Consider the following 22142-nt stretch of genomic DNA (forward strand, 5'->3'; position numbering starts at 1 on the left):
ACAGGATAATGACACTGACACTGGGGGTACAGGATAATGACGCTGACACTGGGGGTACAGGATAATGACACTGACACTGGGGGTACAGGATAATGACACTAACACTGGGGTACAGGATAATGACACTGACACTGGGGGTACAGGATAATGACACTGACACTCAGGGTACAGGATAATGACACTGACACTCGGGGTACAGGATAATGACACTGACACTGGGGGTACAGGATAATGACACTGACACTCGGGGTACAGGATAATGACACTGACACTGGGGGTACAGGATAATGACACTGACACTGGGGGTACAGGATAATGACACTGACACTGGGGTACAGGATAATGACACTGACACTGGGGGTACAGGATAATGACACTGACACTGGGGGTACAGGATAATGACACTGACACTGGGGGTACAGGATAATGACACTGACACTCGGGGTACAGGATAATGACACTGACACTCGGGGTACAGGATAATGACACTGAGAGAGATATCACTGTTATCCGTGGTGTTACATAGGACTGCAGGTGACATGTGCTACATTTTCTATACTCAGAGAGATATCACTGTGTTATCTGTGGTGTTACATAGGACTGCAGGTGACATCTACTACATTATCTGTACTCAGAGAGTTATCACTGTGTTATCTGTGGTGTTACATAGGACTGCAGGTGACATCTACTACATTATCTGTACTCAGAGAGTTATCACTATGTTATCTGTGGTGTTACATAGGACTGCAGGTGACATCTACTACATTATCTGTACTCAGAGAGTTATCACTGTGTTATCTGTGGTGTTACATAGGACTGCAGGTGACATCTACTACATTATCTGTACTCAGAGAGATATCACTGTGTTATCGGTGGTGTTACATAGGACTGCAGGTGATATTTACTGAACTACACCTTATATCCTCTGGAGTGCCAGTTATATTATTGGCCTCTTATAGTAAGATCTCTACAGCTGGTTTTATTCTTGAAGGATTCTGGTTCTTGCCCATCTATAAGGCATGCATGTGGTCCTCTGCTTTTTCACCCCCATCTATTACTTCTTGAACAGCCAGGGTCAGCTCATAATTCAGCATCATCCTCGGTGTCTGCCTGCTCCATATTGGCTTTCCACCATTTTGTCATTGAATCTTCTCAAGAAAATCTTCAAAGAGAATTCTTCTAATAAGATCATCCACGTCCACATCTTCCAGCATATTGGAGATCATGCAAAATCCCTTATTATCAAGCATCATAAACGCCATCCTTCCCACAGCTTGGGTCAGGACATCAATAAAGATCTTCCCCATTGTCGGTTAAGCAGCGGATCTACAGATAATCTTTTTGTTCTGCAACATAGACGGGCTTATAAATTCTGCTCCATTTTGAAAACCATGTTTTTTACTGCAATATCCTCTTATTTTCTTTCTTTTGTTTCATCCATTATTGTAACAATGGTCTTTTTTTGCAGAAAGGATGAGCCGTAGGGGTCAATATACAGATGGGTGTACAGGACCTGCAGCTCGGTGCAAAAGACACCAAGGAGGAATCTAGTCGAAGAACTTTTTCCAAACCCACAAATAATCAAATCCTTATGTGGACCTCTCAGCTCTCCCCAGAGGAAAGAAGAGTTTCGCATCTTGAGCTTCAGCCTGAGCTTTTTGTTCAGATGGAAGATAAGACACCAAAAGTGTCAGGCGGTGGCCCATGTTCGCTCTCCAATGTGACGGCGCATGCGGGCTATCTATAGAGACCATGGAGGAATAACTGTCAGCTACACGTGCAGATGGATGACAACTGTCTCTTTTATGGCGTTCATAGCCCTTGAGAACACTTCAAACTTTGGTTTCTGTGAAAACCTGAACTAGCAATAAAAATGATCTTTTGCAGTAAAGGCTGATATACGAGAGTATCTCCAGTGTAAATGCAGAGGAGATAATAATGACTACTAGATCTAAATCGCCTTTACTTGTGGCCTTGAAGAACTCCAACTCGCATGTATAGAATAAATAGAAATGTGGAAAGGGCGTACAGGCGTGAGATCATTACACTTATCGCTACATCATAAAGTGCACACTGGATACAAATACAAAATGACAGTCCGTAATGTTATACAAGTATAAAAATGCAATAAGGATATAAATCGGAAAATTATGAGACAAAATAAAAACATGAACTTTACCCTTTGCCCTTCGTTATTTACTTTCAGTCAGCTAAACAGCCAGGTACAGAAGATCAGCCGTGCTGCGATAACATCTCTGATGAATTCAATGTTAGCAAATGCTGAATTTATCATTTCAACCTGGCGCCTTGTAAAAACAGCTGTGCACCGCTGCAGAGGCAGCGACCAAATTATCCAAAAAAACAAGACATCCATCTAACCTTGGCGACTAGATAACCACAGAGACAAAACAGGTTTGGTGACTTGTCAAGAGTAGTTTGTGCACATTGCAGTTTGTATCTTATGTTTTTGTCAGTAAGTGTATCATGGATTGATCTTCGTAGCATTTGAGTAGTAACAGTCACTGCAACGTTTTTTTAATCGGAGGTATGAAAAGTTTGGAATAAATAGTTTAGTTTTTGGCCTCCTGATCTCGAGCCATGAATATGCTGGAATTATAACAATCAGATGGAACACTGCCTTATGAATACACCGGACTCCTAAAAATGAGGTGGAACGCTGTCTCATGAATATACCGGACTCCTAAAAATCAGATGGAACACTGTCTCATGAATACATCGGACTCATAACATTCGGGTGGAACGCTGTCTCATGAATACATCAGACTCATAACATTCGGGTGGAACGCTGTCTCATGAATACATCGGACTCAGCATTCGGGTGGTACGCTGCCTCATAAATACACCGGACTCCTAAAAATCAGATGGAACGCTGTCTCATGAATACATCGGACTCATAACATTCGGGTGGAACGCTGTCTCATGAATACATCGGACTCATAGCATTCGGGTGGTACGCTGCCTCATAAATACACCGGACTCCTAAAAATCAGATGGAGCGCTGTCTCATGAATACACCGGACTCTTAAAAATCAGATGGAACGCTGTCTCATGAATACACCGGACTCCTAAAAATCAGATGGAACGCTGTCTCATGAGTACATCAGACTCATAACATTTGGGTGGAACACTGCCTCATGAATATACCGGACTCCAAAAATTCAGATGGAACACTGTCTCATGAATACATCAGACTCATAACATTCGGGTGGAACGCTGTCTCATGTATACATCGGACTCATAGCATTCGGGTGGAACACTGCCTCATAAATACACCGGACTCCTAAAAATCATATGGAGTGCTGTCTCATGAATGCACTGGACTCCTAAAAATCAGATGGAACGCTGTCTCTTGACTACACCGGACTCATAACATTCGGGTGGAACGCTGCCTCATGAATATACCGGACAACTAAAAATCAGATGAAACGCCGTCTCATGAATACACCGGACTCCTAAAAATCAGATGGAATGCTGTCTCATGAATACATCGAACTCATAACATTCGGGTGGAACGCTGTCTCATTAATATACCGGACAACTAAAAATCAGATGGAACGCCGTCTCATGAATACACCGGACTACTAAAAATCAGATGGAATGCCGTCTCATGAATACATCGGACTCATAACATTCAGGTGGAACGCCGTCTCATGAATACACCGGACTCCTAAAAATCAGATGGAACGCTGTCTCATGAATACATCGGACTCATAACATTCAGGTGGAACGCTGTCTCATGAATACTTTGGACTCATAACATTCAGGTGGAACGCTGTCTCATGAATACTCTGGACTCATAACATTCAGGTGGCTGCTGTCTCATGAATACTCTGGACTCATAACATTTGGGTGGCTGCTGTCTTATGAATACTCTGGACTCATAACATTCGGGTGGAACGCTGCCTCATGAATACACCGTACTCATAACATTGGGGTAGAACGCTACTTTATGATTACACCGTACTCATAACATTCAGGTGGAACGCTGCCTTATGAATACACCGTACTCATAACATTCGGGTGGAACGCTGTCTTATGAATACACCGGACTCATAACATTCGGGTGGAACGCTGCCTTATGAATATACCGTACTCATAACATTCGGGTGGAACGCTGCCTTATGAATACACCGGACTCATAACATTCGGGTGGAACGCTGCCTTATGAATACACCGTACTCATAACATTCGGGTGGAACGCTGTCTTATGAATACACCGGACTCATAACATTCGGGTGGAACGCTGCCTTATGAATACACCGTACTCATAACATTCGGGTGGAACGCTGCCTTATGAATACACCGTACTCATAACATTCAGGTGGAACGCTGCCTCATGAATACACCGTACTCATAACATTCGGGTGGAACGCTGCCTCATGAATACACCGGACTCATAACATTCAGGTGGAACGCTGCCTCATGAATATACCGTACTCATAACATTCGGGTGGAACGCTGCCTCATGAATACACCGTACTCATAACATTCGGGTGGAACGCTGCCTCATGAATACACCGTACTCATAACATTCGGGTGGAACGCTGCCTCATGAATACACCGTACTCATAACATTCGGGTGGAACGCTGCCTTATGAATACACCGTACTCATAACATTCGGGTGGAACGCTGCCTCATGAATACACCGTACTCATAACATTCAGGTGGAACGCTGCCTCATGAATACACCGTACTCATAACATTCAGGTGGAACGCTGCCTCATGAATACACCGTACTCATAACATTCGGGTGGAACGCTGCCTCATGAATACACCGTACTCATAACATTCGGGTGGAACGCTGCCTTATGAATATACCGTACTCATAACATTGGGGTAGAATGCTACTTCATGATTACACCATACTCATAACATTCAGGTGGAACGCTGCCTCATGAATACTCTGAACTCATCGCATTGAATCATCATCCAAACATTAATATTTTTTGGTTGTTTCTGGCAATAAGGAGCTGAGTTTCCTCCATACTGTGCTGCTTTTCTATAGGTGATGATGACAGAGCTGCTTTACATGGAAGCATTATGAGCTACAAGGATTTATTAAGTGAAATTTCTCACTAAGATCACTGCATTATTCCACAGACAGGTTCGGTGTCTCTGGTCCCCGGTGATCACCTGTGATAAGCAGGAGAATCTGTTCTGACCACGCAGTAGAAATGGAGCGGGACGTCCTCCGAGATCGGTCCCAAGCACAAAACAAAGATTCTTCCATCCATATTTACTGGATTTGTACAAAACAACATTTTTCATTGAGCCTTTTTGTTAATTTTATATTAACATTCATGTTTTTGCCTCGTTTTTGGCTTTTATATGGTCATTTTACACTGGTGTAATGATGAAATCACCTGTGATTTTCCACATCATATGACTGTACGGTGTAAAGACTACTCTCCCCAGACTAGGATTAGACATTTACAATCCAGACATTTCAAAAAGGTCGTGAACCTCAATGATGATGATGAACATGGACAAGCACTGAACGACACACCGTCCACAACCGCAGCTACACGACGCTGATCCCAGGAGCTGACTCTCTAGCCGAGCTCCAGCCAGTGTCCTTCAGGCTTTAGTTCCTTTCTAGATCCCTGACGAGCGGCGGGTTATTTTTCTTCAGAGATTGCAGGAAGCAATCCTTGTCTTTATTTCCCCAGGAATCCACGTGACGGTAGAGCTCTCGCATCTTCTCCTGGGAGGTCGTCTTGCTTCGCACCGTGTCGTAGTGTTCACCTGTCAGCAGCCTCCACTGACGGAGATCATCGAGGATCGGATCCACCAAAACCACCCGTCCTATCAGTGCGGCGCGATGTCTGTCCACAAAATGCTCCTTGTCTGTAATTCCTGCAATTGGAAAATATTGTCAAATCTGTTTCCCTCGTGTGACAGTAATAACGCTGTCATCTCTGCTGCTACAGACCTTTCATGGAAATAATAAGAGAATTGTGCTTTCCTGATGAATTATGGAATTCTTGCCTGCAATTTGTTGTCTCCGGCATAGGCCAAGGTCTGTGCCTTCAGGACTCCGCTATGATCAGTGGCTCCAGCTTCACTGCATTGTCTGCTGGAGTGTGAGGTTGTCTGACGCCACCTCCTGTGTATTCTGAGGCTCAGACTTCTCCTCTGCCTCCTCAAGCTATGAGCCACATGCACACCGAGCGGATTTGCTGCAGATTTTATGTGCTTGGATGTGTCTCCACAGTAACAGACCACAATGTGTCTCCATGGTAACAGACCACAAACAATGTGCCTCCATGGTAACAGACAAAGAGCACGTTGGGTTCGTTAAGTCTTACTGATGGGCATGTAGTAATAAGATGAGGCGTGCTACTTAGTGAGTTATCAATGGAGCCGAGCAGGATGTGGGATAGGAGCAGAGCAGAACCGCAGGATGCGGGACGGGAGCAGAGAACCGCAGGATGCGGGATGGGAGCAGAGCCGAACCGAAGGATGCGGGACAGGAGCAGAGCAGAACCGCAGGATGCAGGACGGGAGCAGAGCCACAGGATGTGGGACTGGAGCAGAGCAGAACCGCAGGATGCGGGACTGGAGGAGAGCAGAGCCGCAGGATGCGGGACTGGAGGAGAGCAGAGCCGCAGGATGCGGGACGGGAGCAGAGCAGAACCGCAGGATGCAGGACAGGAGCAGAGCCACAGGATGTGGGACTGGAGGAGAGCAGAGCCGCAGGATGTGGGACAGGAGCAGAGCAGAGCCGCAGGATGCGGGACAGGAGCAGAGCAGAGCAGAGCCGCAGGATGCGGGACAGGAGCAGAGCCGAACCGCAGGATGCAGGACGGGAGCAGAGCCACAGGATGTGGGACTGGAGGAGAGCAGAGCCGCAGGATGTGGGACAGGAGCAGAGCAGAGCCGCAGGATGCGGGACAGGAGCAGAGCAGAGCAGAGCCGCAGGATGCGGGACAGGAGCAGAGCCGAACCGCAGGATGCAGGACGGGAGCAGAGCCACAGGATGTGGGACTGGAGGAGAGCAGAGCCGCAGGATGCAGAACGGGAGCAGAGCAGAACCACAGGATGCGGGACTAAAGGAGAGCAAAGCCGCAGGATGTGGGATAGCAGCAGAGCAGAACCGCAGGATGCGGGACTGGAGCAGAGCAGAACCGCAGGATGCGGGACAGGAGCAGAGCAGAACCGCAGGATGCAGGACTGAAGGAGAGCAAAGCCGCAGGATGCGTGACGGGAGCAGAGCAGAGCCGCAGGATGCAGAACGGGAGCAGAGCAGAACCACAGGATGCGGGACTAAAGGAGAGCAAAGCCGCAGGATGTGGGATAGCAGCAGAGCAGAACCGCAGGATGCGGGACTGAAGGAGAGCAAAGCCGCAGGATGCGGGACGGGAGCAGAGCAGAACCGCAGGATGCAGGACTGAAGGAGAGCAAAGCCGCAGGATGCGTGACGGGAGCAGAGCAGAACCACAGGATGCGGGACTGGAGGAGAGCAGAGCCGCAGGATGCGGGACTGGAGGAGAGCAGAGCCGCAGGATGCGGGACTGGAGGAGAGCAGAGCCGCAGGATGCGGGACTGGAGGAGAGCAGAGCTGCAGGATGCGGGACTGGAGGAGAGCAGAGCCGCAGGATGCGGGACTGGAGGAGAGCAGAGCTGCAGGATGCGGGACTGGAGGAGAGCAGAGCCGCAGGATGCGGGACTGGAGGAGAGCAGAGCCGCAGGATGCGGGACTGGAGGAGAGCAGAGCCGCAGGATGCGGGACTGGAGGAGAGCAGAGCTGCAGGATGCGGGACTGGAGGAGAGCAGAGCCGCAAGATGCGGGACAGGAGGAGACCAGAGCTGCAGGATGCGGGACAGGAGGAGACCAGAGCTGCAGGATGCGGGACTGGAGCAGAGCAGAACCGCAGGATGCGGGACGGGAGCAGAGCAGAACCGCAGGATGCGGGACGGGAGCAGAGCAGAACCGCAGGATGCAGGACTGAAGGAGAGCAAAGCCGCAGGATGCGTGACGGGAGCAGAGCAGAACCGCAGTATGCGGGACTGGAGCAGAGCAGAACCGCAGGATGCGGGACAGGAGCAGAGCAGAACCGCAGGATGCGGGACTGAAGGAGAGCAGAGCCGCAGGATGCGGGACTGGAGGAGAGCAGAGCCGCAGGATGCGGGACTGGAGGAGAGCAGAGCCGCAGGATGCGGGACTGGAGGAGAGCAGAGCCGCAGGATGCGGGACTGGAGGAGAGCAGAGCCGCAGGATGTGGGACTGGAGGAGAGCAGAGCCGCAGGATGCGGGATGGGAGCAGAGCTGCAGGATGCGGGACTGGAGCAGAGCAGAACCGCAGGATGCGGGATGGGAGCAGAGCCGCAGGATGCGGGACTGGAGGAGAGCAGAGCCGCAGGATGCGGGACTGAAGGAGAGCAAAGCCGCAGGATGTGAGACGGGAGTAGAGCCGCAGGATGCGGGACAGGAGCAGAGCAGAGCCGCAGGATGCGGGACTGGAGGAGAGCAGAGCCGCAGGATGCGGGAGGGGAGCAGAGCCGCAGGATGCGGGACTGGAGGAGAGCAGAGCCGCAGGATGCGGGAGGGGAGCAGAGCAGAACCGCAGGATGCGGGACTGAAGGAGAGCAAAGCCGCAGGATGTGGGACGGGAGTAGAGCCGCAGGATGCGGGACAGGAGCAGAGCAGAGCCGCAGGATGCGGGACTGGAGGAGAGCAGAGCCGCAGGATGCGGGACTGGAGGAGAGCAGAGCCGCAGGATGCGGGACTGGAGGAGAGCAGAGCCGCAGGATGTGGGACTGGAGGAGAGCAAAGCCGCAGGATGTGGGACGGGAGTAGAGCCGCAGGATGCGGGACAGGAGCAGAGCAGAGCCGCAGGATGCGGGACTGGAGGAGAGCAGAGCCGCAGGATGCGGGAGGGGAGCAGAGCCGCAGGATGCGGGACAGGAGCAGAGCAGAGCCGCAGGATGCGGGACTGGAGGAGAGCAGAGCCGCAGGATGCGGGAGGGGAGCAGAGCCGCAGGATGCGGGACTGGAGGAGAGCTGTAGGATGTCGTTATGATTTAAGAAGAGAAAATACAGTAGTTTGACAATAAATGGCTTCACCCAACCACTAACCATGGGTGGAGGAAAGGTTTTGGTGTGATCATTCATATCCTCTGAAAAAAGCCCAAGAAAGCAAAAATTCTTCCGGGGTGTGTAAACTTTTGAGCACAACTGTACATAGGGTTAGTTTACACTTATGTTTTTTTTCTCTTCACCTTAACATACAGTATTACACTATGGTGCGCTCCTTTTTATTATCTAAAGTGGAGTAACTTTTGAAGAATTTGTTGGGTGGTCTTTGCTACACCCCACCCTGCTCATGTGCTGCTCACTTTGGTTGATCTGGCCGGGACTTGTGTGAAAAATCCAAAAGTCACAGCATTTTTGCTCACCTTTGAGTAGAGCATGGTTCTCCGGTTCTAGAGCCCCGTTCTAGTTTTTCTTAGGCTTTTAGGCTATATGCACACGTAGGAAAAGAGGTGCAGAATTTTCTGCAGAAAATCCGCATCTCCTGTCAGAATCCGCAGCCGCAGATTTGCCGCGGTTTTTATGTGGATTTTGTGCGGTTTTTATGCGGAATTGATGCGGATTTTCTGCTTTTTTTTGCCACTGCGGAATTTTAACATGGGGGGGGGGGTGGTGCAGAAAAGCTGCAGATCCGCACAAAAGAAGTGACATGCACTTCTTTGAAATCTGCAGCAATTCCGCACTGATTTTTCCGCACCATCTGCACAGCTTTTTTTTCCCCATTTAATAACATTGTACTGTACATCACAGTGCGGATCTGCAGCGTTTCTGCACGGAAAAATCCGCTGAGGATCCGCATCGTGTGCACATAGCCTTAGTGTATATACCGTATACTATATATACAGGGACGTGTATTTTTGTACAGGCAGCGTTTTCATCATCCAGCTATGACGTATTAGTCCATCAACATACACGGACTGCTGGATACAGGAACTTTGTGCACTTACCGGCCATGTCTGGAGGGTCCTTCGCACGCAGAATGCGTCCGCCGCCCTATGCTGAGGTTGTAGTATTTCCTGCAGAAACCAGGAAAGGAGATGACCTAGAAACTGAAAGCGACTATTGGAACTAAAGTGGCGGGAACGTGTATTAACTCTCACACTGCCGGAGCTTCTTATTTGCAGGCAGCGCAGTACTTGTCCTCTCCTTCTTTCATCTTCATGAGATCTTCGTTCTCACACCGTTAACCCCCTAAAAATGCAGAGTATTTAATTTTTGCGCTTTCAATTTTTCATAACCTTTTTTATATTTCTGTCTCCATAGCTGTATGAATAAAATATAGCATGAGGACCAAGCTCATATCATCTATACAACAGAACCAAACTCAAATCAGAAACACAGCACCAGAACCATGCTGCAAACAGAATTACAGCACCAGAACCAAGCTCAAAACAGAAATACAACAGAGCCAAGCTCAAAACAGAAATACATAATAATAATAATAATAATTTTTATTTATATAGCGCCAACATATTCCGCAGCGCTTTACAACTTAAACAGAACCAAGCTTAAAACATAAATACAGTACAAGGACTAAGCTCATAACATAAGTATAGCAACAGAACCAACCTCAAAGCATAAATACAGCAAATGCCACTGTCAGAGATTGACAACCACATATAAAGGGGATTTGTCAGTAGGATTAGCCATCTATATGTGCACGCAGGTCATAGGAAGCTGAAGAAAATGATACCTTCATAGCGGCCATCCAATATCTTTTTCCAGAGAAATCCATGTTTTCTTTATATGCAAAAGAGCTGTATGATCTGCTGTTAATTTCTCGCCCCACCACTGTATGTACATTATCCCCCTCTCCTTATGTGGCCGGAGTCTACGGGCTCCTGGTAGGGTGGATGCTAGAATGTAACTCACTACATAACATTTCTAAGAAGTTATCTGTAGATAGAGCCATTTTGGCGACTCGCCAGCGATATTTTTTTTAGAACTGCTACTGGATGAGATTTCCAGTGATTGCAAGTACAGGGGCTTCTCACAAAATTAGAAAATCATCTAAAAGTGAATTTATTTCCGTTCTTTAATTCAAAAAGTGAAACTCGTACATTGTACACACAGAGTGATCTATTTCACGTGTTTATTTCTGTTAATGTTGATGATTATGGCTTACAGCCAATGAAAAGCCAAAAGTCATTATCTCAGTAAATTAGAATACTTTATAACACCAGCTGGAAAAATTATTTCAAAATCTGAAATGTCGTCCTACTGAATGTATGATCAGTAAATGCCCTCAGTACTTGGTCACGGCTCCTTGTGCATCAATTACTGCATCAATGCGGCGTGGCATGGAGGCGATCAGCCTGTGGCGCTGCTGAGGGGTTATGGAAGCCCAGGTGGCTTTGATAGCAGCCTTCAGCTCGTCTGCATTGTTGGCTCTGGTGTCTCATCTTCCTCTTGACAATAATCCATAGTTTCTCTATGGGGTTAAGGTCAGGTGAGTTTGCTGCCAATGAAGCCCAGTGATACTGTTGTTTTTACACCAGGTATTGGTACTTTTGGCAGTGTGGACAGGGGCCAAGTCCTGCTGGAGAATGACATTTCCATCTCCATAAAGCTTGTCGGCAGAGGGAAGCATGAAGTGCTCTACAATGTCCTGGTAGACGGCTGCGCTGACTTTGGTCTTGATAAAACACAGTGGACCTACACCAGCAGATGACATGGCTCCCCAAACCATCACTGATTGTGGACACTTCACACTAGACCTCCAGCAGCTTGGATTGTGGCCTCCACTCTTCCTCCAGACTCTGGGACCTGGATTTACAAATGAAAAACACCTTGGACCACTGACAACAGTCCAGTTCTTCTCCTTGTCCCAGGTAAGACACTTCTGGCCGTGTCTATTGGTCATGAGTGGCCGGACACAAGGAATGCGTGTCAAGCCTGGGACTATTTTCCTGTAGTCTGGGACTATTTTCCTGTAGCCTGAGACTATTTTCCTGTAGTCTGGGACTATTTTCCTGTAGCCTGAGACTATTTTCCTGTAGCCTGGGTCTATTTTCCTGTAGCCTGGGACTATTTTCCTGTAGCCTGGGACTATTTTCCTGTAGCCTGGGTCTATTTTCCTGTAGCCTGGGACTATTTTCCTGTAGCCTGGGACTATTTTCCTGTAGCCTGGGTCTATTTTCCTGTAGTCTGGGACTATTTTCCTGTAGCCTGAGACTATTTTCCTGTAGCCTGGGTCTATTTTCCTGTAGCCTGGGTCTATTTTCCTGTAGCCTGGGACTATTTTCCTGTAGCCTGGGACTATTTTCCTGTAGCCTGGGTCTATTTTCCTGTAGCCTGGGTCTATTTTCTAGTAGGTTCTGACTATTTTCCTGTAGCCTCGGACTATTTTCCTGTAGCCTGAGACTATTTTCCTGTAGCCTGAGACTATTTTCCTGTAGCCTGGGACTATTTTCCTGTAGCCTGGGACTATTTTCTTGTAGGTTCTGACTATTTTCCTGTATCCTGGGACTATTTTGCTGTAGCCTCGGACTATTTTCCTGTAGCCTGAGACTATTTTCCTGTAGCCTGAGACTATTTTCCTGTAGCCTGGGACTATTTTCTTGTAGGTTCTGACTATTTTCCTGTAGCCTCGGACTATTTTTCTGTAGCCTCGGACTATTTTCCTGTAGCCTGAGACTATTTTCCTGTAGCCTGAGACTATTTTCCTGTAGCCTGGGACTATTTTCCTGTAGCCTGGGACTATTTTCTTGTAGGTTCTGACTATTTTCCTGTATCCTGGGACTATTTTGCTGTAGCCTCGGACTATTTTCCTGAAGCCTGGGTCTATTTTCTTGTAGGTTCTGTCTATTTTCCTGTAGCCTGTGACTATTTTCCTGTAGCCTGAGACTATTTCCCTGTAGCCTCGGACTATTTTCCTGTATCCTGGGACTATTTTCCTGTAGCCTCGGACTATTTTCCTGTTGTCTGGCACTATTTTCCTGTAGCCTTGGACTATTTTCCTGTAGTCTGGGACTATTTTCCTGTAGCCTCGGACTATTTTCCTGTAGGATCGGACTATTTTCCTGTAGCCTCGGACTATTTTTCTGTAGTCTGGGACTATTTTCCTGTAACCTGGAACTATTTTCCTGTAAGTTCTGACTGTTTTCCTGTAGCCTGAGACTATTTTCCTGTAGCCTGAGACTATTTCCCTGTAGCCTCGGACTATTTTCCTGTAGCTTCTGACTATTTTTCTGTAACCCCAGACTATTTTCCTGTAGCTTCGGACTATTTTCCTGTAGCTTCTGACTATTTTCCTGTAGCCTGAGACTATTTTCATGTAGCTTCGGTCTATTTTTCTGTAGCTTCTGACTATTTTTCTGTAGCCTGTGACTATTTCCCTGTAGCTTCGAACTATTTTCCTGTAGCCTGAGACTATTTTTCTGTAGCCTGGGACTATTTTCCTGTAGCTTCGAACTATTTTTCTGTAGCCTGAGACTATTTTTCTGTAGCCTGGGACTATTTTTCTGTAGCCTGGGACTATTTTCCTGTAGCCCGGGACTATTTTTCTGTAGCCTGAGACTATTCTCCTGTAGCCTCGGACTATTTTCATGTAGCCTGTGACTATTTCCCTGTAGCTTCTGACTATTTTCCTGTAGCCCGGGACTATTTTCCTGTAGCCTGAGACTATTCTCCTGTAGCCTCGAACTATTTTCATGTAGCCTCGGACTATTCTCCTGTAGCCTGAGACTATTTTCCTGTAGCCTCGGACTATTTCCCTGTAGCTTCTGACTATTTTCCTGTAGCCCGGGACTGTTTTTCTGTAGCCTGTGACTATTTCTCTGTAGCCTCGGACTATTTTTCTGTAGCCTCGGACTATTTTTATGTAGCCTGGGACTATTTTTATGTAGCCTGAGACTATTTTCCTGTAGCCTGAGACTATTTTCCTGTAGCCCTCGGACTATTTCCCTGTAGCTTCGGACTATTTTCCTGTAGCCTGAGACTATTTTCCTGTAGCCTGAGACTATTTTCCTGTAGCCTGAGACTATTTTCCTGTAGCCTGAGACTATTTTCCTGTAGCCTCGGACTATTTCCCTGTAGCTTCTGACTATTTTCCTGTAGCCCGGGACTATTTTTCTGTAGCCTCGGACTATTTTCCTGTAGCCTGAGACTATTTTCCTGTAGCCTGAGACTATTTTCCTGTAGCCTGGGACTATTTCCCTGTAGCTTCGGACTATTTTCCTGTAGCCTGGGACTATTTTCCTGTAGCCTGGGACTATTTTCCTGTAGCTTCGGACTATTTTCCTGTAGCCTGAGACTATTTTCCTGTAGCCTGAGACTATTTTCCTGTAGCCTGAGACTATTTTTCTGTAGCTTCGGACTATTTTCCTGTAGCCTGGGACTATTTTCCTGTAGCTTTTGACTATTTTCCTGTAGCCTGAGACTATTTTCCTGTAGCCTCGGACTATTTTCATGTAGCCTCGGACTATTTTCATGTAGCCTGTGACTATTTTCATGTAGCCTGAGACTATTTTCCTGTAGCCCTCGGACTATTTCCCTGTAGCTTCGGACTATTTTCCTGTAGCCTGAGACTATTTTCCTGTAGCCTGAGACTATTTTCCTGTAGCCTGAGACTATTTTCCTGTAGCCTGAGACTATTTTCCTGTAGCCTCGGACTATTTCCCTGTAGCTTCTGACTATTTTCCTGTAGCCCGGGACTATTTTTCTGTAGCCTCGGACTATTTTCCTGTAGCCTGAGACTATTTTCCTGTAGCCTGAGACTATTTTCCTGTAGCCTGGGACTATTTCCCTGTAGCTTCGGACTATTTTCCTGTAGCCTGGGACTATTTTCCTGTAGCCTGGGACTATTTTCCTGTAGCTTCGGACTATTTTCCTGTAGCCTGAGACTATTTTCCTGTAGCCTGAGACTATTTTCCTGTAGCCTGAGACTATTTTTCTGTAGCTTCGGACTATTTTCCTGTAGCCTGGGACTATTTTCCTGTAGCTTTTGACTATTTTCCTGTAGCCTGAGACTATTTTCCTGTAGCCTCGGACTATTTTCCTGTAGCCTCAGACTATTTTCCTGTAGCCTCGGACTATTTTTCTGTAGCCTGGGACTATTTTCCTGTAGCCTCAGACTATTTTCCTGTAGCCTGGGACTATTTTCCTGTAGCCTGGGACTATTTTCCTGTAGCTTTTGACTATTTTCCTGTAGCCTGAGACTAATTTCCTGTAGCCTCGGACTATTTTCCTGTAGCCTCAGACTATTTTCCTGTAGCCTCGGACTATTTTTCTGTAGCCTGGGACTATTTTCCTGTAGCCTGGGACTATTTTCCTGTAGCCTGGGACTATTTTCCTGTAGCCTGAGACTATTTTCCTGTAGCCTCGGACTATTTTCCTGTAGCCTCAGACTATTTTCCTGTAGCCTCTGACTATTTTTCTGTAGCCTGAGACTATTTTCCTGTAGCTTTTGACTATTTTCCTGTAGCCTCGGACTATTTTCCTGTAGCCTCGGACTATTTTCCTGTAGCTTCGGACTATTTTCCTGTAGCTTCGGACTATTTTCCTGTAGCCTGAGACTATTTTCCTGTAGCCTCGGACTATTTCCCTGTAGCCTGAGACTATTTTCCTGTAGCCTCGGACTATTTCCCTGTAGCCTGGGACTATTTTCCTGTAGCCTGAGACTATTTTCCTGTAGCTTCTGACTATTTTCCTGTAGCCTGAGACTATTTTCCTGTAGCTTCTGACTATTTTCCTGTAGCCTGAGACTATTTTCCTGTAGCCTGAGACTATTTTCCTGTAGCCTGGGACTATTTTCCTGTAGCTTCGGACTATTTTTTTGTAGCCCGGGGACTATTTCATGTTAGCGTTTTCATATTCAAAAAATGATAGAAAACCAGTAATAAATTCTGTACAAGATTTTTTATTTGTTTTTACGTATAAAAGAATGATGAAGGACAAGGTACCATAGAGTGATGTATGACACATCCCCTCCTCCATAGCTGCAGCTACAGGACTGACCCCAGGAGCTGACGCTCCACGCATGATGTGAGGCAGTTCAGTCTACTCCAGAGTCTTGATGAGCGGAGCGTTGTGTGTCTTCAGAGATTGCAGGAACTTATCCTTGTCTTTATTCCCCCAGGATGACATGTATCGGTAGAGCTCTCGCATCTGATTCTGGGGGGGGTTCATGCTGAGCACCGTGTCGTAGCCTTCATATGTCAGCAGCTTGTTCTGAAGGAGGTCGTCCAGGACTTGGCCCACAAGAGGCACCCGTTGTATCAGCTGAGCGCGATGTCTGTCCACAAAATGCTCCTGATCTGTAATGAGAACAGAAGACATGAGATCAATGATCGTCCTCCGTCCCTGACAGTAACCTATACCAGTGACTTCACTATTCGATGAGACTGATACGATTTACAAGAAGCCTCTCCTCCTCCTCCTCCTCCTCTCACCTCCGCATGTCGCTCCCCGAGATGTTTCCTGAATCGGTGCTGAAATAAAAGATCAAAATGAAGAGAAGCGGTGAGTCCAGACATGGAGGGCTGTAATGTTACATTGTGATGAGTAGAGTATCTCATGTTCGTTTTAGAGAAATTCTGTCTGTATTTTTCTTTTTTTAAATAATTGTATTCAATACCTTAGGGCATGAAGGGGCCCAGGATGGGGGACAATATTCCATGAAGGGGCCCAGGTACAGGGCATTATATTCCATGAAGGGGCCCAGGTGGAGGACATTATACTAAGAAGGGGCCAGGTTGGGGGACAATATTCCATAAAAGGGCCCAGGTGGAGGACATTATACTAAGAAGGGGCCAGGTTGGGGGACAATATTCCATAAAAGGGCCCAGGTGGAGGACATTATACTAAGAAGGGGCCTAGGATGTCGGACATTATACTAAGAAGGGGCCTAGGATTAGGAACATAATTTATATGGGGGGTGAACACATATGTCTATATAGGATCTAGAACGCTTTGAGGGCTTATATATCTGGCCAACATGCAGGTGGGGGCCCAGGTCTAAATTTTTCTAAGTACCTGATAGCATCCTCTCCCACCCCCTATTTCATCATAAGACCCTGTTAAAGTCATATACCACTCCCCCCCCAATTCATAATGGCGCTATCAGGGACTTCAATGAACGTGTGTGCGTGTAGGGAGGACACAGGACGGGGATTAAGGCTATATACACACGTTCAGGATTTCCAGCAGAACATTCTCCCTATTGGGTTATATCGAGGCCTCGGACCTATAGTGAGGAGGCTCCAGGCCACCGCTCACCTCTCGATGTTGCTCCTTGATCTTCTCTCTTGGTTGTACGACAATTCACTGAAAAACACAAAAACCAGAATCCCTGAGATCAGTCCAGGACTGGTCATCGCTTACGACTATTGGGAATACTTTGTGCCTTACATAGGACTGCAGATATTGGGGTATACTAGTTTTTCTTGAAGAGATAATAATAATAATCATTTCTGGAGGAAAACTATGCAAATTAGCTCTCTACCAGAAGGAAGAAACCTTATGTGCAGCGACACTGCCCTGTGAGTCAATGTTCCACCTATAATAAGGGTTTTCCCACTTTTTCCCCATTTTGCACAAGTGTAATATTTTCTACAAGCGTGCCTTCTTCATGTTTTGACGGCCTACTTTTTCGGTTCTTTTCGACCCCTGCGGTTCTTTTGTATTTTTCCTCCAGAACCTGTCACGTGACTCTCGTTCTACATTACCCATAAACTCTCTTGAACACTTGTAAAAAATACATTTCCTTCCATCTGAATTAGTAGGATGAAAAACTGTAAAGTTTCCGAAAGCTTTTATTGCACCCAAGTAGGAGAAACGTTCTATAAGGCTGTGTTCACACGTTGCAGATTTTTTGCGTTTTTTTAGCTATAAAAATGCGAAAAAAATGCATGCATTATGCATCCCATCATTTAGAATGCATTCCGCAATTTTTGTGCACATGATGCGTTTTTTTCCACAAAAAAAACGCATCGCAGTAAAAAACGCAGCATGTTCATTAATTTTGCGGATTTTTTTGCGAATTTCCCACTATATTATTGCATTGGGAACCTCCGGAAAAATGCTAAAAAAAACCCGCACCAAAAACGCGGTAAAAACGCTCAAAAAACTAATGCAGATTTCTTGCAGAAAATGTCCAGTTTTGCTCAGGAATTTTCTGCAAGAAATCCTGAACGCGTGCACAAAGCCTAAAAGTCAAAAGAGAGGAAAACTGAACTATTTAGGCTACTTTCACACTAGCGTCGTGCACTGCGTCGCTATGCGTCGTTTTGTAGAAAAAACGCATCCTGCAAAAGTGCTTGCAGGATGCGTTTTTTCTCCATAGACTTGCATTAGCGACGCAGTGCGACGCTTAGACACACGTCACAACTGTCGTGCGACGGTTGTGTCGTGTTGCGTCGAACCGTCGGCAACAAAAAACATTGCATGTAACGTTTTTTGTTGCGTCATGTGCAGCATTTCCGACCGCGCATGCCGGAACACCGCCGCCTCCCCCCCGCACCTCACAATGGGGCAGCGGATGCGTTGACAAACAGCATCCGCTGCCCCCATTGTGCGGCGCTTTCACTGCTTGCGTCGGTACGTCGCAACGACGCAATTCGTCGTGCGTCGTACGACGCTAGTGTGAAAGTAGCCTTAGAGATCGAGAGAACAGCCAGCAGTTTATTGACTCGTTTCTGCAGATAGACGACCATCATCATTGCGTTTGCATCCAAGATTTTGCGGTTTGTTGCCTCTGCTTGCCCATGGAGTACAGGAGACGTGGTCCTGTCCACGGTGGCCATTATTCCAGCAAACACCCTTTTGCCTTTTCTTTCAGTGCCCAATTGCGGATTCCTATTTGATGCCCTCACAATATAAATGCTGCCCCTCTATCACGCTGCTCTCCGATTACATAGCAAAAACCTGCTGACGGATTCTCTTTAGTAAGTAATAACGGAGCAGCTTACACCATTTTTGATAACTGCTGACCACCGTGTCCACACAAGAGTGCAGAAAGACCCCAGCGGCTCCTGATCTGATCATTTCCCAGATGACAGGGTATCAGAGGAGGCAATCACAATGGAGTCAGTACGACACGCGCCTGCCCCCTACTGTCCGGACAGAGAAAGTGCACATCATCTCTAGTATAAACCGGCATTGCCCATGTTTATGCCCAGAATGAATCCGCATGCTCCGACTGTAAATCTAGGACCTCCAGGTCGCCCCGAGAGGAAGACCCCCGTGCTTCTACAGTATGAAGACCAACCTATGACTGGTGTTCATAAGACTCCGCGATTATTCTTACTATAGTATTGCGGTATATGGTAGAATCCATCTGCCGATCACAGGCTGAGATTTTACAAATAAAGTGAACAAAAAAAAAGTTTTAAAAAACTAAAACTAAAAATTCAAATATTGTTCCCCCTCATTTAAAATAAACCCCCAAAAATTAAACATTTGATATCTCCTCATCTGTAAAAATACGATCTATCAAAATCTAAAATTAATTAACCTGACCGCTAAGGAAAAAAACGCAACCCCGCAAAAAGTGCAATAAGAAACATTGTATCTAGACCAGAACGGTATCAATAAAAAAGTCAGATCAGTGGCAAAAAAACAAGTTCCCACGAAGCCCGACCAACCGAAAAATGAACACTTTTTATTCTTTATGGATGTCTGTATTATTTTTTAGCACAAAAATGTACAAGTTTGGTGTTACCGTAATTGTAGAGACGCGGCAAATGATATCTCGCAGTTTTACAGATTTTTTCCATTCTTCCGCACGATGAATTCTAAAATGAACATTGTTATTCAAGACTACAACTCGTCTCTCTAAGACCGTGGTGCGGCCGTGCGGAGGGAGAAAGAACGGATTTTCCACTTCCGAATAAGCTGCAGTGGGAATCCGTCTTCGTGGACCGCGCCGGCTGAACAGCTGATCGCCGCCACAGCTGCATGTGTCGCGGCTTTGTGTCACATGCATGGAGAGCCCAACACACAGGCAGCTGCGGCACCGGACAGCCGGCGCGGTCCACGAAGCCGGGTTCCTGCTGTAGCTTATTCGGCAAGCGCTATATACGGGGAACTGAAGATATTCGCTCATCTCTATGATGACCCGGCATTATTGTTCTCACTACATTTTAGTGGTTAAGAAAAATTCTAAACTTTGTAACAATTGTGTTTGCGTCACTAATTTGTGAGTCAGTGGAGCTCCGCGGGGCCTCGTCTTTTGCACGTCAAGCTGTAGCTTTTATTGATTACTTTTTGGGTAGATTCAGCCGAGTGATTGTCTGTTATGGCAATGGACATATATTTTTATATTTAACCATCACTGTATATGTGATGTCGTGTATACACTGATAACACCGAGCCCGGCTCTCCTGATAGCTAGCCAGGTCTCGGATTCGGCACACAAAGCTCACGCCATCCTGAGGACGCTCAGTCACACGGGTCATAGTCAGAATATTGATTTGTCGTATAGATAAGGCTATGTTCACACTGGGCGTTTTTGCAGCCTTTTTTTTAATGCAAATTTTCAGCTGCTTTTTACAGCACCAGCAAAGTCTGAGATTTCAGAAATCCCATGCACACACATTGGTTTTAATTTCCTAACTGATTTGGAAAACTGCAGCGGTCACTTCTTTCAGCGTTTTTTTTCACCCATAGGAAACAATGGGTAAGTGCAAAAACCACAGGGATCAGGCTTTGGTGCAAAAACCTAAGGAAGTTAAATCATGTTTTTTTTTTAGGGGGGCACTAAACTTAATCATCAGGTACAGGAGACAACAAAAATGCAGCAAAAAATCAGCAAAACCGGCATTTTTTAAGCAGCTTCTTTACTGCTGGGAGTGCAGGTTTTGCCTGTGAAAAAAATGCAGCAGCAAAAATGCAGCGTGTGAACAGAGTCTATATCTGATTTTGTTCCTTGGACACTGAGGTACAGGGTCGCTGCTGGAGACGTTTTCTTCCTTCTGGTGACATCTCCATCATCTGTACCACGATGGCTTTACTAAGGCTAGGTTCACATTAGCGTTTCTGTGCGCAGCATTTCATCTGCATGCGCAAACGCCTCCGCATCATCTTACGCATGACACACACACAAAAAGCTGCGTGTGCATGCGTTTAAATGCGTTTTGGCATGTGTTTGCGTTTTTTATGTGCATGGTGGTGACATCATTTCCTGGACATGCGCAGTCTAAGGTATGCATGTCCTTGCGTGCGAATGCGTTCCCATAGACAGTAATGCGTTTTTTTACGCACTCATCCAAAAGCGCATGATTGCACAATATTTGACGCCTCAAAAAATGCAACATGTTGCGTTTGCATCTTCCCAGATTCTCCGCTTCTTACCCGTCTTCCAGGCTGTCTCCAGCTCCTCCGCCTCACGGTTCTCGTTGATGGCTTCTAGCACAGCCACGGTGACCTTCATGCCATAGGAATCCATGTAATACCGTCTGATCAGGTCCACCACGTCCTCGGGGTCCGCCACCTCCAGCGGCCCTCTCGGGATCCGGGCATATTCCTCCTCTATATCCCAATCATTTAACTTGTTCTTAAACTTCTTAAAGGATTTTTTTTCCAAGTTCTCCAGGGCCTGGAGCAGGAGGTCCCTCACCGTCTTCCCCATCGCCTGCAGTGCGAAACCCTGAAACTGAAAGTGGAAGTAACTTTACACCGTTTTCTGTCCTTTTCCTCACCCCCTCCTCCTCTTCTAGCTCGGCAAGGGGACAAGCTGTAGGGGTTAATACAGAGCAGGATGTTCTGGACCCAGTGAGGCTGTTGTACTGCCCGGACCGGTTTTCAGACCTCAGTATTTGGCATGTAAGAACACTTGCCTGCCCTGTGAGGACTCACATCCAGATGTTGGCACAGACCTATTTATGGGGGCAAAACATGGAAGGTAATAAGGAATAAGAGAAATGTGTGACTATAATGATGACAGCAGGATGACATCTGCTCGTCATGTGCAAGGTATCGGTCACCGGCACCACATCACCTCAGCGTCAGTAACGCCACACAGTGAGGGCTGACCGCCTCCGTCCTCCTCGACCCCTTCATTACGATCATGTAAAGCACACCATTACATGTGAAAGGTTTCGTAGATGTATGATCAGTCATTTGCAAAAGTTTAGGCACCCCTCCAGG

At 46.7% G+C, this 22142-nt stretch overlaps 2 protein-coding genes across 2 annotated transcripts in view; one reads left to right on the forward strand and one right to left on the reverse strand.

The window, feature by feature from the left end:
* Nucleotides 1-4886: 4886 nt before the first annotated feature.
* On the reverse strand, nucleotides 4887-21643 carry LOC143785320 (apoptosis-associated speck-like protein containing a CARD). The gene is made up of 7 exons (XM_077274069.1): nucleotides 21348-21643; nucleotides 17274-17321; nucleotides 16448-16486; nucleotides 16060-16312; nucleotides 10004-10072; nucleotides 9362-9381; nucleotides 4887-5878 (listed from the first exon to the last, which is right to left on the reverse strand). Exons 1-7 carry the CDS (start codon nucleotides 21622-21624, stop codon nucleotides 5607-5609), a joined length of 978 nt encoding a protein of 325 aa, XP_077130184.1. The 5' UTR covers nucleotides 21625-21643; the 3' UTR covers nucleotides 4887-5606.
* The window catches only part of TRIM72 (tripartite motif containing 72), a 30956-nt gene continuing 20378 nt past the window's right edge, over nucleotides 11565-22142 (forward strand). Inside the window, exons 1-2 of the mRNA XM_077273909.1 lie at nucleotides 11565-11887; nucleotides 16135-16517. The gene's annotated coding sequence lies outside the window, so the exon portion shown is untranslated. The remainder of the gene's footprint in view (nucleotides 11888-16134; nucleotides 16518-22142) is intronic.

The sequence above is a fragment of the Ranitomeya variabilis genome, chromosome 7 (genome assembly GCF_051348905.1).
Source record: "Ranitomeya variabilis isolate aRanVar5 chromosome 7, aRanVar5.hap1, whole genome shotgun sequence".
In the NCBI taxonomy this organism is placed as follows: domain Eukaryota; kingdom Metazoa; phylum Chordata; class Amphibia; order Anura; family Dendrobatidae; genus Ranitomeya; species Ranitomeya variabilis.

What these genes read in the sequence shown, in the direction of transcription:
- LOC143785320 (XM_077274069.1), bottom strand. Translation starts at nt 21,624, where the DNA reads ATGGGGAAGACGGTGAGGGACCTCCTGCTCCAGGCCCTGGAGAACTTG. An exon ending in TCAAGGAGCAACATCGAGAG is followed by an intron (nt 16,487 to 17,273) that starts GTGAGCGGTGGC and finishes CTTTTATTTCAG; the next exon opens with CACCGATTCAGGAAACATCT. An exon ending in TCGGGGAGCGACATGCGGAG is followed by an intron (nt 16,313 to 16,447) that starts GTGAGAGGAGGA and finishes TTCTCATTACAG; the next exon opens with ATCAGGAGCATTTTGTGGAC.